Source organism: Leucopleurus acutus (genome assembly GCF_964270905.1).
Source record: "Leucopleurus acutus genome assembly, chromosome: 13".
Taxonomy (NCBI): Eukaryota; Metazoa; Chordata; class Mammalia; order Artiodactyla; family Delphinidae; genus Leucopleurus; species Leucopleurus acutus.
The window spans coordinates 81,708,992-81,722,670 of NC_139155.1; the positions used below are offsets into that span (position 1 = coordinate 81,708,992).

The window sequence follows — 13,679 nt, forward strand, 5'->3', positions numbered from 1 at the left end:
TTTTCTCGAATTTTCCTAAACATTATGCAAAACGGCTCTTCTTTCCAAACAGATTGCCTCCCCTAAACCCTTCCAATATATAAGTTCTGGAGGTGTCACTAGATTAGTGTACTTCAGTTTCTTAATATATATACTACAGAATAATGATATGTGACCCGATACTTTCTTCCAGGTTTTTCTTTAAAGGAATAGTGGCGTTAGTTAAAACAGTAGCTTTTAAAAGATATGGTTAAAGCAGGGGAGAAAACAGCCCACCTGTAATTCTCGGTATTTTAACTTAGGTCCCGCGTCTGGGGAATCCTCCTAGGTCCTTGAAGCTAGGCAGTGAAGTAAAAAAGCGACTACAACTCTTGGACTACAACTCCCAAGAGACATTGTGTCCACATCCTCTGCGCACGCTCGACCTCTGTGGCTGCGTAGGGCACCGAGCCGAGGAGGCGGGGCTTGGGCCTAAGCAGCGGCCGTGGGCGGGGCTAGAGGCGTGGCCACAAAGGGGGCGGTGCTGCCGGCGAGGCCCGGAACACGCTAGCGGAGTGGAAGATGGCGGCGGCAGCGGTGGCTGCAGCCGGGACCCCAGTCGGGCTGAGGCGGAGGAGCCGCCGGTTCTGACCTCGCTCTGGCTCCAGTGCGCGCGGCGGAGCGTGTGCGAGGCCCCGCGCGTCGGGAAGGGGCGGCGGCGACTGCGCGCCGCCTTGAGGAGCGTCCCGGCGGCGGCGCGGCTGCGGCTGAGGAGAGAGCCGGCTCCGGGCCTCCGCGTCCTTCTGCTCCCCGGGCCCCCCGCCTCCTCGGGGGGGCGGCGGCGGCGATGTTCTCGGTCCTCTCGTACGGGCGACTGGTGGCCCGCGCCGTGCTCGGCGGCCTCTCGCAGACCGACCCCAGGGCCGGCGGCAGCGGCGGCGGCGACTACGGGCTCGTGACGGCCGGCTGCGGCTTCGGCAAGGACTTCCGTAAGGGCCTCCTTAAGAAGGGCGCGTGCTACGGAGACGATGCGTGCTTCGTAGCCCGGCACCGCTCGGCAGACGTGCTCGGTGAGTGCCCGGCCAGGTCCCCCCTTCCCAGCCTGGGATCCGCCTCCTGGGGACTCCCCTGCTCGGGGCTTTCCTCGCTCCTCCGGGCGGTAAGAGGAGCCCGAGAGCCAGTAGTAGCTCATTTGTACGGAGCGCTTACTATGTGCCAGGCGCCTTGCCAAGCGATCCAAGGTGCGTTTTCCGCTTGAACAACCCCCATTTTAGAGATGAGGAAATTGAGGCGCAAAGCGGGCGAGCCACACGCTCAAGGTCACACAGCCTGAGAATGTGACCAGTTTGCCCGAGTCCGGAACCGCACTGTTAGTCACTTGGTAGTGCCAGCCCCGGACGATCTCGTCCCCTCCCCCGGCGACACCTGCAGTCTCCGAACCTCGCTCTGGCTCCCGCCCTCTCTTCTCTCTCCTCCCTCTGCGTGCCCCGGGGATCCCTGCTTCTTCACGCTCCTGACGCCACAGTCCGGCCGCGGGCAGCGGGATCCCGAGCCGACTGGCTGTCGTGAGCCCCACACAGCCCAGCCGCATTCTTTCGTCGTCTCGATCGAGACCAGATCTACATCCTTTTGTAAGTCTCGCAGCGGAGGCCGCTGGCCTGGTGAAAAATCACTCGCAGTGCATTCTTCCAAACTGATCTTGCCCACTTGAGGTCACTTGGGGTGTAAGAGAGTCTCCTTGACCCAAAATAGAATGGTCAAACCCTCTTCTAGACTGCGGCCAAGAAAGCCTTGAGAATTGGTTAAAGCCTTTAAAGGCCACAGGTGCTTCCAGTGGCCCATTCCAGTTACACCTTAGGGTTTGGGAGTCTAGAGTTAGAGCTTGCAGAAATGGCTAAATATAATTCACAAGCGATCAGAAACTTTACCATATTGTATGTCTTTGGAGGCAGTGCGTATGCCATAGAATCCTATGCCGTTAAGTCTCTTTTAATAAATAAAGCACTTCCTTTGTAATTGAAGGACATGTTGTCATTGAACTTAGGTTCAAATGTCGCTTTGGTTTCACTTCTCAGGTGAGATTATTTTGATTACTTTAAATTTAATATTCTGAGGCAAAGTTAGGCATTGGAACAAATGGACCTGTAACTTTATGACCATAATTATTTTTTAATTTGGTCTTAGAATAACTGCTTATTATCTTTGCTTCTACTCATGTACTCTTTGTGAACATAGAACTAGAAAAGTGGTTATCAGTTTAATTCATGAAAGTCTCCATTACCTGGGTTGAAAAAAATCAGTTGGTATTTAGGCAACACTTAAGACTCCTCAGAAGGGAACTTGCAAATTTTTTTTAAAATTTTTATTGGAGTATAGTTGATTGACAGTGTTGCGTTAGTGTCTGCTCTACAGCAAAGTGAATCAGTTGTACATATACCCATTCTTTTTTAGATTCTTTTCCCATATAGGTCATTACAGAGTATTGAGTAAAGTTCCCTCTGGGAACTTGCAAACTGAAGTCCTACAAATCCACTCTAAAGTCAGCTTGACCCTGACTCGGTATCTTTTTTAAAGGTCTGTCAGTGGCTGTCGCTTTTCATTACAGTTGAGGCACTTCACAATTAGAAGCTTGTGACCTGTGCTGCTTTTTCAAGTCGCACTTATAGTGCAGCAGGATAGGGGATATTGAGCCACTAAGGTTCTGCCTTATAAATCTGTTATGTGCTGGCTTATTTGAAAGATTTGTGATTTGATTTATGATTTGGATATTTTAATGTGTCAAATTTCTAGGCTGAAGCTTGATTTAAAATTTTTTGAAGGCTACCTTCTTAATGGAGTGGGGTATTCATAAGGAAAATTTTGGTCAAAACCATTCTGAAAAAAGTATAAACATACCATCCTGGCAGAAACCTGGCCTGGTTTGGTGCTCAGCTTTGCCACTCTGTGATCTGTGGTTTTGGATAAGAGCCTCTCAGCTCATTTTCCTCATCTAGACTAGAGGATGAAGGGAGTGGAATACCTGACCCTCAAGAACTTCCAACCATCATATCATATTTTCTTTTTGTTTTGAAAAGACAGCACCCTTTGTTATTTTGCATCTCAAATAATGGGCATTACTTCCTGTCTTATTTACATGGGCACCGTCAGGAGATTTGTTCTGTTTTACATCTGTCTCTAAACCACCAGTAGTTCTTAACTTTCCTTGGTTCACAGCCTCTTGGTTTACTGCCCAAGGGCTCTTTTGCCCCCAAAATGTGCAGAGAGACAAAAGTTTGCATAGGTCCTTGGGGACTTCACTGACCCCGTGAAGTCCATCCATGTGCCACCTAGAGGTCCATGAAGGGGTACTAGATTAAGAACTACAGCTCTGTACCCCTCTTGAAAGGAATGTTGCTAGGCATAACCAGACAGATGATTGCTTATGTGGTCTGTGGCCATATTTGACAAAGAGCCGTTTTAAGAGAGAGAGTTGCATGCAAATCAGGGAACACAGGTTCTCTAGCTAGGACTGTTTTGGAGGAGTTCTTCCAGAAAGCCTTCTTGGGAGCCACCTGATACAACTTCTGAGTTGGCCTCATTTGATCTTTGGTTTCCACAATCCAGTCCATATGATGGTGACTTCTGTTTTATTGACACCATCCCATCCCAGGCAGGTCTGATTATCTCTTGCCGTGAAAGAGGTGATGAGTCTCAGTGAGTTTTTTTTTTTTTTTTTTTTTTTTTGCGGTATGCGGGCCTCTCACTGTTGTGGCCTCTCCCGTTGCGGAGCACAGGCTCTGGACGCGCAGGCTCAGCGGCCATGGCTCACGGGTCCAGCCGCTCCGCGGCATGTGGGATCTTCCCGGACCGGGACACGAACCCGTGTCCCCTGCATCGGCAGGCGGACTCTCAACCACTGTGCCACCAGGGAAGCCCTCAGTGAGTTTTTAATACTGCTTTTTACTCTGGAAGTTGGAGTGGTAAACTGAATTTCATTAAAGGGCTATGTGGAGGGAGTTCCCTGGTGGCCTAGTGGTTAGGATTTGGTGCTGTCACTGCCGTGACCTGTGTTCCATCACTGGTCGGGGAACTGCGATCACACAAGCTGTGCGGAGGAGCCAAAAAAAAAAAAAGGCTATGTCGAATAATAATGTTATGTTGAACCTCAGTGCTTTGAACCTTCTAGTTCTGTAGATAATTCATTTTCTTTGGGTTGACACTGTGTTTATTGCTAAGTTATCTGTGCAACTCACTGTGGTCATCTAGGACTCTTTGTTTGGAATGAAAGCTGTTTATTTCTTTTGTATTAGAAAGAGAAAGCTGATTTATTTCTTTAATTTAGAATTGGTCTGTTGTATTAGTCATGCAGTGACTAAAAGTACTTGGTGGTTTACAACATTTTTGTAGAGTCCCACTGGATTTCTTTTAGGAAAAACCAACTATGGTGGGTGTGGTGAGACATAAGAACTACTCCTATCCCCTGGAAAATTGGCAAAGGTGCTTTCTCTTTATTAGGTCCAACAGGAGTAAACCAGTACCAGCAGGAGCTATGCACACTTTTTCCTTCTTCCCTGTGACTAATACTGAGTTCTCTTATTACTCTATATGGCATGGTTGCCTAAGTACGTAAAAATATGAGAACTGCCTAGCGTGTAACTGCTGGGCCTCCCACAGCCCTACGCCAATTAACAATAGAATCAAAGACTGTTGAGAGTTGTAAGACTTAGGAACCTTGCAATCCAATTCTTTCATTTTACTGAAGACACAACAGACGGTCAAATCACTCTGCTAAGGTTACTCCACTAGTTAAGGGCAGAATTAGGACTAGCACCAAGATTCCCCATTCCAGTCCTCTTTCCGTTACACCACCGGTTACGTTTTCTTGACAAGATAGGTGAATTCAAAACCCATCTGTCTTCTGGTACTGTTAAAGCGTTCTGGTAATGCTTTTCTTGCTCAAGGGTATGGGGATGTGTGTGTGTGCACAACTTCTTTATTCACTCTATGACTCACTACAGTGCAAAAAAACTCCTCTGCATACTAAACAACAGTTTATTGGAAAAAAGACAGCATGGTGTATGCCATGTAAGTTCTGACTTCTGAATACTGACTTGCAAAGTAATTCTTTTAAAACTGCACAGTGTTTATTTAAGCTTGATTAAATTGAAACCTTAAAAAGAAATGAAAAATTCTAGCCTTTAGATATAATTTTGATTGTGGCCAGGAATTTGAAGTGTATTTGTGAGTAATACAGTCTTAAAAGTAGTTGTCTTGGGAATTCCCTGGCAGTCTAGTGTTTAAGACTCCGTGCTTCCACTGCTAGGGGTACAGGTTCAATCCCTGGTCAGGGAACTAAGATCCTGCAAGCCACGAGGCATGGCCAAAAGAAAAGAAAAAAGTAGTTGTCTTAAGGTATGAGGATTACACAAACAATATAAAGATAAAAATTTTATTTAGGAAGTGAATTGATTAGGCAGAATTTGATGTTTTCCAACAGTCATGGTAATTTTAATGTATTTGGTAGAACCTCTATATCTGAAAGTGAGTTGTCCTTTTAACAAAGTACTGGTCGCCTTGGGAGAGTGTGTGTGCGTGCTAATTTCAACCTTTCAAGAAGCCCTCTTTCGAATTTTCCTCATCTAGATTTCAAGCTGTGTCAGGAAACTAGTCTCATTATATAGTCATAATTTTCTGAAGGTCAAAATTCAGTCTGATCCACCTGTTGACAGCAGACATAACCCTGACTGAATTTTTTTCACCTGCCATAACATTTACCTTTTAAAGTGAAAAATTCAGTAGCACAACATTCACAAGGTTGTGCAGCCACCACCACTAACTAGTTCCAGAACGTATTCATCACCCCAAAAGAAAACTCCTACCTGTTAGCAGTCACTTCCCAACTCCCCTCCCTCAATCCCTGGCAACAGAAAGTAGATTCTGACTCTACAGATTGCCTATTCTGGACATTTCATATAAATGGAATCATATAATATGCTGTCTTTTGTGTCTGGCTTTTTTCACTTAGCATAAGATTTTCAAGATTTACCCACATTGTAGCATGTATCAGTACTTCATTCCTTTTTATGGCTGAATAATATTCCATTGTATGGGTATACCACGTTAAAAAAATTGATCTATTAATGGACATTGGGTTGTTTCCACTTTTTTGGCTGTTGTGAATAGTGCTGCTGTGACACATTTATGTGTAGGCTTTTTTGTGAACATATGTATTCTCTTGGGTATATACCTAGAAATGGAATCATTGGGTCATATTGTAACTTTGCAACTTTATGAGCAATATAGTTGTTTTTTATATATTTTATATCATTAATATATAATGTTTATATATCATTAATATAATTAATAGAGGGGGAAATCTTTTTTAAATGTCAGCAATCAGATATGTAAGTTCTGAGATCAATCAGTACTTTAAATATGCTGGATTTCATAATTGTGTGCTTTCAAGAGAAAATTGTGGAATGTTAAGGAAGTGTGAGAGTTGTGGGTTCAGTAAAAGAGCCTTCTAGGACTCAGAAACATCAGGGTTTAAGAAGCTACTGACAAAAAAATAGCCACTGACTAGTCCTCTGACTCTTCTGTGTATTCTGTCATTCTGTAATAAATAGATTATAGGGTTGATGGACAGAGGAATTTTGCTGTTTGTTTCTTAAACTCCTGCTCCCCAATATTTTTCTCATTTTGCTATATATTGTACTTTTCATAAGGTTCTTATAAGGCACATTATTTTTAAAGTCATTTCCTCATTTGTTATACTGTCAGAACTACTTTTCCTTTGTTCAGTCTTTAATCTAGAAATTCTTGAGCTTAGTTTTAAATTTTCCTAACTTCCAGCTTCTCTCTCAATTTGTCAATAATCTCCTAAAGGAATCTGGATAAATCTTTTTTTTATAGAGCAAGTAATTGCATTTTAAAAGCATGACTGTTTATACTTTTTTAGAAAATATACTTTTGTTAAAAGATTTTAAATTGTAGCAGAAGATAAGATGTAGATGTTAACTGGTTGTGCTGTGGGGTTTTTTTGGGGGGGGCAGGGTGTTGAGGGAGTTGGGGGAACCTGGATTGGAGGAGGCTGTTCCTGAACTTTAGCACTGCTTTCTGGAACTGGGCAATACATAACCTGAATGGTTGCAACAGTATCCAAATGGAGTTTGTACTTGTGTGTGACTCAAGAAGTACTACACCAGGTCAGAGTATTTGACCTACAACCATGTCCTTTGAATAAATGCCTATGTCAGGTTTGAATAAACGTTTATGTCAACTTCAAACTAAATGGCAAATTCATTTTATATAGGTCCCCGTGCCTTTTAGAGAGGCCTTACCTGGGGCTTTAGGTTCAGAATTTTTAGGGAAATGCTTTGGAAAGGTAAGTTGACAGTTTCTTTCTAAAGAAATTTTACTTTTCTAGTCAGTTGAAAAATGGTGTGCCTTGTGGGTTTGCCTTTCAAAATTAGTGATAACTTTTGGTCTCATTTTAAGAACTGGTTACCTAGATCCTAATTTTTATCATTAGTAATAAAATTCAGTGATCTATCTTGTTTGAGAGTTGTCAAATATTTTAAAAATCTGATAGTTTTCTATCTCTCTGAGGTCTAAAATCATTTGTTTCCTGTTATTAAACAATTCACAGTTTACAGAATTGCATCATAAATCAAAACTTTTTTGCAAAAGCTGACCAACTGCAGGAGGCATTGGGCTGATAACACACTTACTCATTTAAACTTAAGTTGACAAGTGGCACGGATCTTTCAGTTTAAAATTTTAAAGAAGAAAAGATGCTAAATACTTTTGAATGGGATCCCAAACAGGATTTCGGTGGATGGGGTGGGGATGAGGGAGCAGAACCTTTTCTTTAAAGAGTGGGAAATACTTCACTCTGTTTTCTCCTAAACATTTATTCAATATCTGACACAAAAATGGTTCAACTTACCAGTGTTTTATACATATACAGTGCTTTAGATTTTACTTATTTTTTTTGGCTGTGTTGGGTCTTCGTTGCTGCGCGAGGGCTTTTCTCTAGTTGCAGACAGCGGGGGCTACTCTTCGTTGCTGTGGGCGGGCTTCTCATTGCGGTGGCTTCTCTTGTTGCGGAGCATCGGCTCTAGGCTTGCGGGCTTTAGTAGTTGTGGCTCTTGGGCTTAGTTGCTCCGTGGCATGTGGAATCTTCCGGGATCAGGGCTTGAACCTGTGTCCCCTGCGTTGGCAGGTAGATTCTTAACCACTGCACCACCAGGGAAGTCCCTAGATTTTACAGTGTATTTTTATATTTTACCTTATTTAATCTTTTAACTATGAAATAGTTGCTCTTATTTCTGCTTAATCTGCATCTATTTCCTCATCTATGAGGCTGACTCATCAGTAAGGTTAGTATCAAAGCTGGGACTTGAACCTAAGTTTTCTCTTGCGCATCTAGTGCTTTTAAATAAATGGTTTTGTTTTGCGCTTATAAAAGTAATACATGGGGCTTCCCTGGTGGCGCAGTGGTTAAGAATCCACCTGCCAATGCAGGGGACACGGGTTCGAGCCCTGGTCCGGGAAGATCCCACATGCCACGGAGCGACTAAGCCCGTGCGCCACTACTAATGAGCCTGTGCTCTAGAGCCCACGAGCCACAACTACTGAGCCCGTGTGCCGCAACTACTGAAGCCTGCGCGCCTAGAGCCCGTGCTCTGCAACAAGAGAAGCCACTGCAATGAGAAGCCCACGCACCAGAACAAAGAGCAACCCCCGCTCAACACAACTAGAGAAAGCCCACGCGCAGCAACGAAGCCCCAACGGAGCCAAAAATAAATAAATAAATAAATAATTTTTAAAAAAGTAATACATGTTCACAAAAGCACAGTGTAAAATACCTGTAACTCATAACTCAATTATAGTCAGTATGGTTTCTTCTAGCCTTTGTGTATATACAATTGTATGTATACATATTAGTAAATAAGATTGGGTTAGTGTGTATTCTGCTCTGTAATGTTATTGTTATGTAATGTAGCTTGAGCATACTTCCGTAATAAGCATAGCTATCATATTTTACTGTGTATATAGTACATGAAGCCCTCTATTTTTATTTATTTAGATTATTTCCAATTTTCTGTTACAAGTAACACTAGAGTGAATACCTCTACATGTAAGTATTTCCTTAGGATAAATTCCTTGAAGAGGAGATCCTGAGTCAAAGGCTGTGAACTTTTGAAAGGTTTCTGATTTAAATATTAGTGTAGCTCCCTCCAGAAAGGTTATACTAATTTATACGTTTCCATTTGCTATGAAATTACTCTCATCAGTAAGCTTATTGTTGATCTTGAGTCTGTCACATTTAACAATTTATAAGTTTACTAGGTTCTTAAACAGTTGTTTTTGAGGTGAGTAAGTTTGTAGCTGGTGAATAGTTCTAGAACGGATTGAATTGTTGGTATGAATCCCAAGGGTTACAAAATGACTGCAAAAACTTTGCCAGAGACTGCAAAAGTGACTTACTACAAAGAGTGCTTTCTGTTGAGGGACCGAGTACTATTTTGACTCAAGCCAGTTCCAACACATTTTTGCACTGATTTTTCTTTTACTGATTTCTTTTTACTCATTCCCTCATGAAGAGGAAACTTCTTTCTTTTTGTACTACTGTGACTGTACATTTCAATCTTTCAAGGATGCCATCTCCAGTAGGTTTTTTGACTTATCAAAATTTGTCTGTGCTGTCATTTGAGGTAGATGCAAAAGGTTAGCTGTGCTGAATGAAGCCAACAAAAAATGCTTCTGTTTTCACATCAATGTTTGGATAGCAGTTTTGAATAAGAAAATAGATTTGAGCTATTTACATTAGAGCTGGAAAACTGTTCCTGGCCTCTAGTTTGAATACTAATTGGTAATATGGTCATCAGTGTTTCTATGAAATGAGAAAGTCTAAACAGAGGTGTCATTTATGCATGTATTGTTTTTAAAAATTCACTTCTCTTGGTTCTTGAGCTGCAACGCTGATCTTATTTTCTTGTTCATGTACCCTGAATTCACTGAACAATCAATGGTCTTTGGTGTGTTTTGTGAATACATTCTATACATACATATTAAATAATTTACAGATCGTCTGAATTCAGTGAAGCCAATTAATCTATAACTATCTTTTATTCTTTCATCAGAATTTCAAATTGAGAAATGGTTGGCCTGCCTTTTTGTCAGTGGCCTGAAGGAGAAAAAAACTTTTCCAACATTCTAGTCTGGTGGTTAAAACTGAAGTAAAAGGGCATGGGGCAGTGTTTTTACCCTCTGGATCATTATCAAAACTTCTCTGAAAACATACATAAGGTGGTGTACTAAGGGGAAAGGATAAATTGAGAAGCCTGAAATGGAGCCTTTGTTTCAAAACTAGTTCATGCAGTAAATGCACTATTGTATATGAAAAGTAAAATATAGCTGTATCTGTTAGCTTTTATTTTATAAAGAGTTTCTAAAACAGGCTCCCTTTTCTTGCAATGTGACTTAGAATCCCAGAATCTTATATCTTAGAAAAAGGAACTCTCGAGAGAATTTGTCCTCCTGCCCTTTCTTTCACAGATGAGAAAACTAAAGTTTAGAGAAGTTATTTGGCCAGTGTCCTACAGCCAGTTAGTGGCAAAGAAAGCTGGGAGCTGTGTCATCTCCAAGACTCCTTTTCAAGGCTCTTTCCATCCAGCCTTATTTTAACAGTCTGTGAGAAGAGGGCACAACACCTTGTGCAACTCTAGGATGAGATAATGGTTCATTCTCTCTCTCTCTCTCTCTTTTTTTTTTTTTTTAATTTTTATTGGGGTATAGTTGATTTACAATGTTATGTTAGTTTCAGGTATACAGCAAAGTGAATGTTATACATGTATCCACTCTTTGTTTAGATTCCTTTCCCGTATAGGCCATTACAGAGTGTTGAGTAGAGTTCCCTGTGCTACGCAGTAGGTTCTTAATAGTTAATCTGTTTTATATATAGTAATGTATATATGTCAATCCCAATCTCCCAGTTTATCCCTGCCCCCCCCCCACCCTTATCCCCAGTGGGTTCATTCTCTTTTTGTAGTTCTCAGATGAAAGTTGCTTTATCAGAATGTTGGTATTCTAACTTATCAGTACAGTCAACTGAATTCATTGTTTACTGGTTGTTTCCTGTTAGTCCTTGACAGGTGCTGGGGAAAAGACCACGAACAAAATAGACTTTAGCCTTGCAGTTTCACGGTCTGGGGGAGAAGGTACACATATGCACAGGAACAGAAACGTTAGATATTGTGGAAGCATGGAGTCAGGCCCCGAGAGATGGGTTTTTCAATAAACTGAGGCAAGTGAGGAGAAGATTGGCAAGGCTCTCCAGATTGAGGGATCAGCAAATGCACAGTAGAAGACTTCCCAAACTACAGCTGTTTTGTAGCTAGAGCGTAGTTTGGGCTGGCGGGGTGGCATTGGGAGGATGGTTGAGAATTGATGTTAGAAAACAGGTTATGACCAGATTGTCAAAGGTCACAGTTGCCATATTGGGTGTTGTTCCATTTTTTGGTTTTGGTAGAAGCTATAGGAGGTGTTTTTGCTTTTGTTGTTTTGGGTTTAGTTTGTTTTTTTGTGAAGAAGCAGCACATTTAGGTGGTACAAAATTGAAAAGGTATTCAAAATTCAAAAGGGTGCATAAAGTCTCCCTCTCACTCATGTCTCCTAGCTGCAAAAGTTCCTCTCCCAAAAGAAACCAGTGTTACCAGTTTCTTGTATATTCTTCTAGAGAATGTTCTTAGAAATACAAGTAAATAAGTGTATATACATGGAAGGTATTTGACTAGAAGTGTAATATGGACATAGCAATCTTGTTTAAAAAAAAGATAAAGAGGGTGTAATGGGAGAACAGGAGGCAAAAGATCAATTAGGAAGCTACTGAAATAGTCTGAGCTAGAATGGGCTTTAACTTAGGGTACTGGAAAGTAATTGGGCTTAAGGCACATTGCAGACAAAGAATCAACAGGACTTAGTGATAACTGGACGAAGAGGGTGAAGGAGAAAGAGAAATTGGAGTTGATTTTGAGGTTTTGCTTCTGGAAGCTTCTTTAAGGTTTCTAGCTTGGAAGTGTGGGGTGGTTTGGGCTGCCATTAATCAGGTTAGGAAATGCAAGAGAAGAATCAAAAGTTTGGGAATTGAAAACAGGGTAGCAGAGACATTTCAGAGGTAGAATTATCTGGTTCGTGGCATGCTTGGATCCAGCTGGTCTTTATTGAGTCCTTAGTGCTCTGACAGTGAGTCTCATTAGAATCACCTGTATAGTTTGGATTTGTATGCTTTGTTACAAGGCCCAGGCCTACCCTGGGCACACTGGCTCAGGAGGTAGGGCTTGGGTTCCACAGGTAATCTCAATGTGCAGCAAGAATTGAGAACTGTTGTGCCAGGAACCAGACTAACACTCCAGAATGAAAGACGTTACCAGTATGAAAAAGATTCAGCCCTGAAGGGGATCACATTACGGAGTGGGAGAAAGGAGACAGGAAAGTCATGATACAGGCGCTGCTGTTATTGTAGTGACCTAGGGAGAGGGTTAGGCCCACTAGCATTTCTGTGTTGGTTGTCATTATAAGATTTCCCATTTAAAATGAGAAATTTCTAAGTCTGAACCCTGGCACACAGTAGGCAGCAGGCACTTAAGAGATATTTGTTAAATAAGGTTACTTCAGTCAGTTCTGGAAAATAATTTATTTTTTCAAGGTGTAGATGAATCTTTTTTTCTTCGTTTATTTTTTTGGAGACAAATATAGATTTGTCCCTTAGTGCTTGAAAATGTTGCTGTTTAAATGTTTAATGGAATATTGAATGGTGGTGGATGTGTGACCAGAAAAGCTGAGTGGACCACTCATCTTTTTTTTTTTTTTTTTTGTGGTACGTGGGCCTCTCACTGTTGCGGCCTCTCCCGTTGCGGAGCGCAGACTCTGGACGCGCAGGCTCAGCGGCCATGGCTCACGTGCCCAGCCGCTCCGCGGCATGTGGGATCTTCCCGGACCGGGGCACGAACCCGTGTCCCCTGCATCGGCAGGCGGACTCTCAACCACTGCGCCACCAGGGAAGCCCTCATCTTTTAAACATTATATATGAGTGGGAATTGTCTTTTGATTGTGACCATAGACCAGTGTTTGTAGAGCTTGCAGCCAACACTGATCAAAGACTTTTTTTCTGATTGCTACAGGGCAGACCGGTCTATATACTGTTATTTGGCCTTTTTTTTTTTTTAATTTATCTTTGGCTGCATTGAGTCTTCGTTGCTGCGTGCAGGCTTTCTCTAGTTGCGGCAGGCGGGGTCTACTCTTCATTGCAGTGCAGGCGCTTATTGTGGTGGCTTCTCTCGTTGCAGAGCATGGGCTCTAGGCACACAGGCTTCAGTAATTGTGGCACGTGGGCTCAGTAGTTGTGGCACACAAGCTTAGTTGCTCCATGGCATGTGGGATCTTCCCAGACCAGGGCTCGAACCAGTGTCCCTTGCATTGGCAGGTAGATTCTTAACCACTGTGCCACCAGGGAAGCCCTGGCCTTAAGAGAGACATAACTCTCATTTATTGCATGTTGGCCGTGAGCTGAGCACTGTGACGAGGCACTCTTTAACACCATTATCCGTGTTCCTCACACCAGCACTGTGATGTTCATGATTTTATTCCCATTTACAGGTGAACATAATGAGGCTCAGAGAGCTACCCAAGACACCTTTAGTACACCTCATCCTAATCCTGGAGCTGGAATTTGAACC

At 42.5% G+C, this 13,679-nt stretch overlaps 1 protein-coding gene across 1 annotated transcript in view; it reads left to right on the forward strand.

Moving 5' to 3' along the window:
* The first annotated feature begins 443 nt into the window (after nucleotides 1-443).
* PPTC7 (protein phosphatase targeting COQ7) overlaps nucleotides 444-13,679 on the forward strand; it is a 38,982-nt gene continuing 25,746 nt past the window's right edge. Inside the window, exon 1 of the mRNA XM_082853465.1 lies at nucleotides 444-1,028. Coding sequence (XP_082709591.1) covers nucleotides 806-1,028 — 223 coding nt within the window. The 5' untranslated portion in view covers nucleotides 444-805. The remainder of the gene's footprint in view (nucleotides 1,029-13,679) is intronic.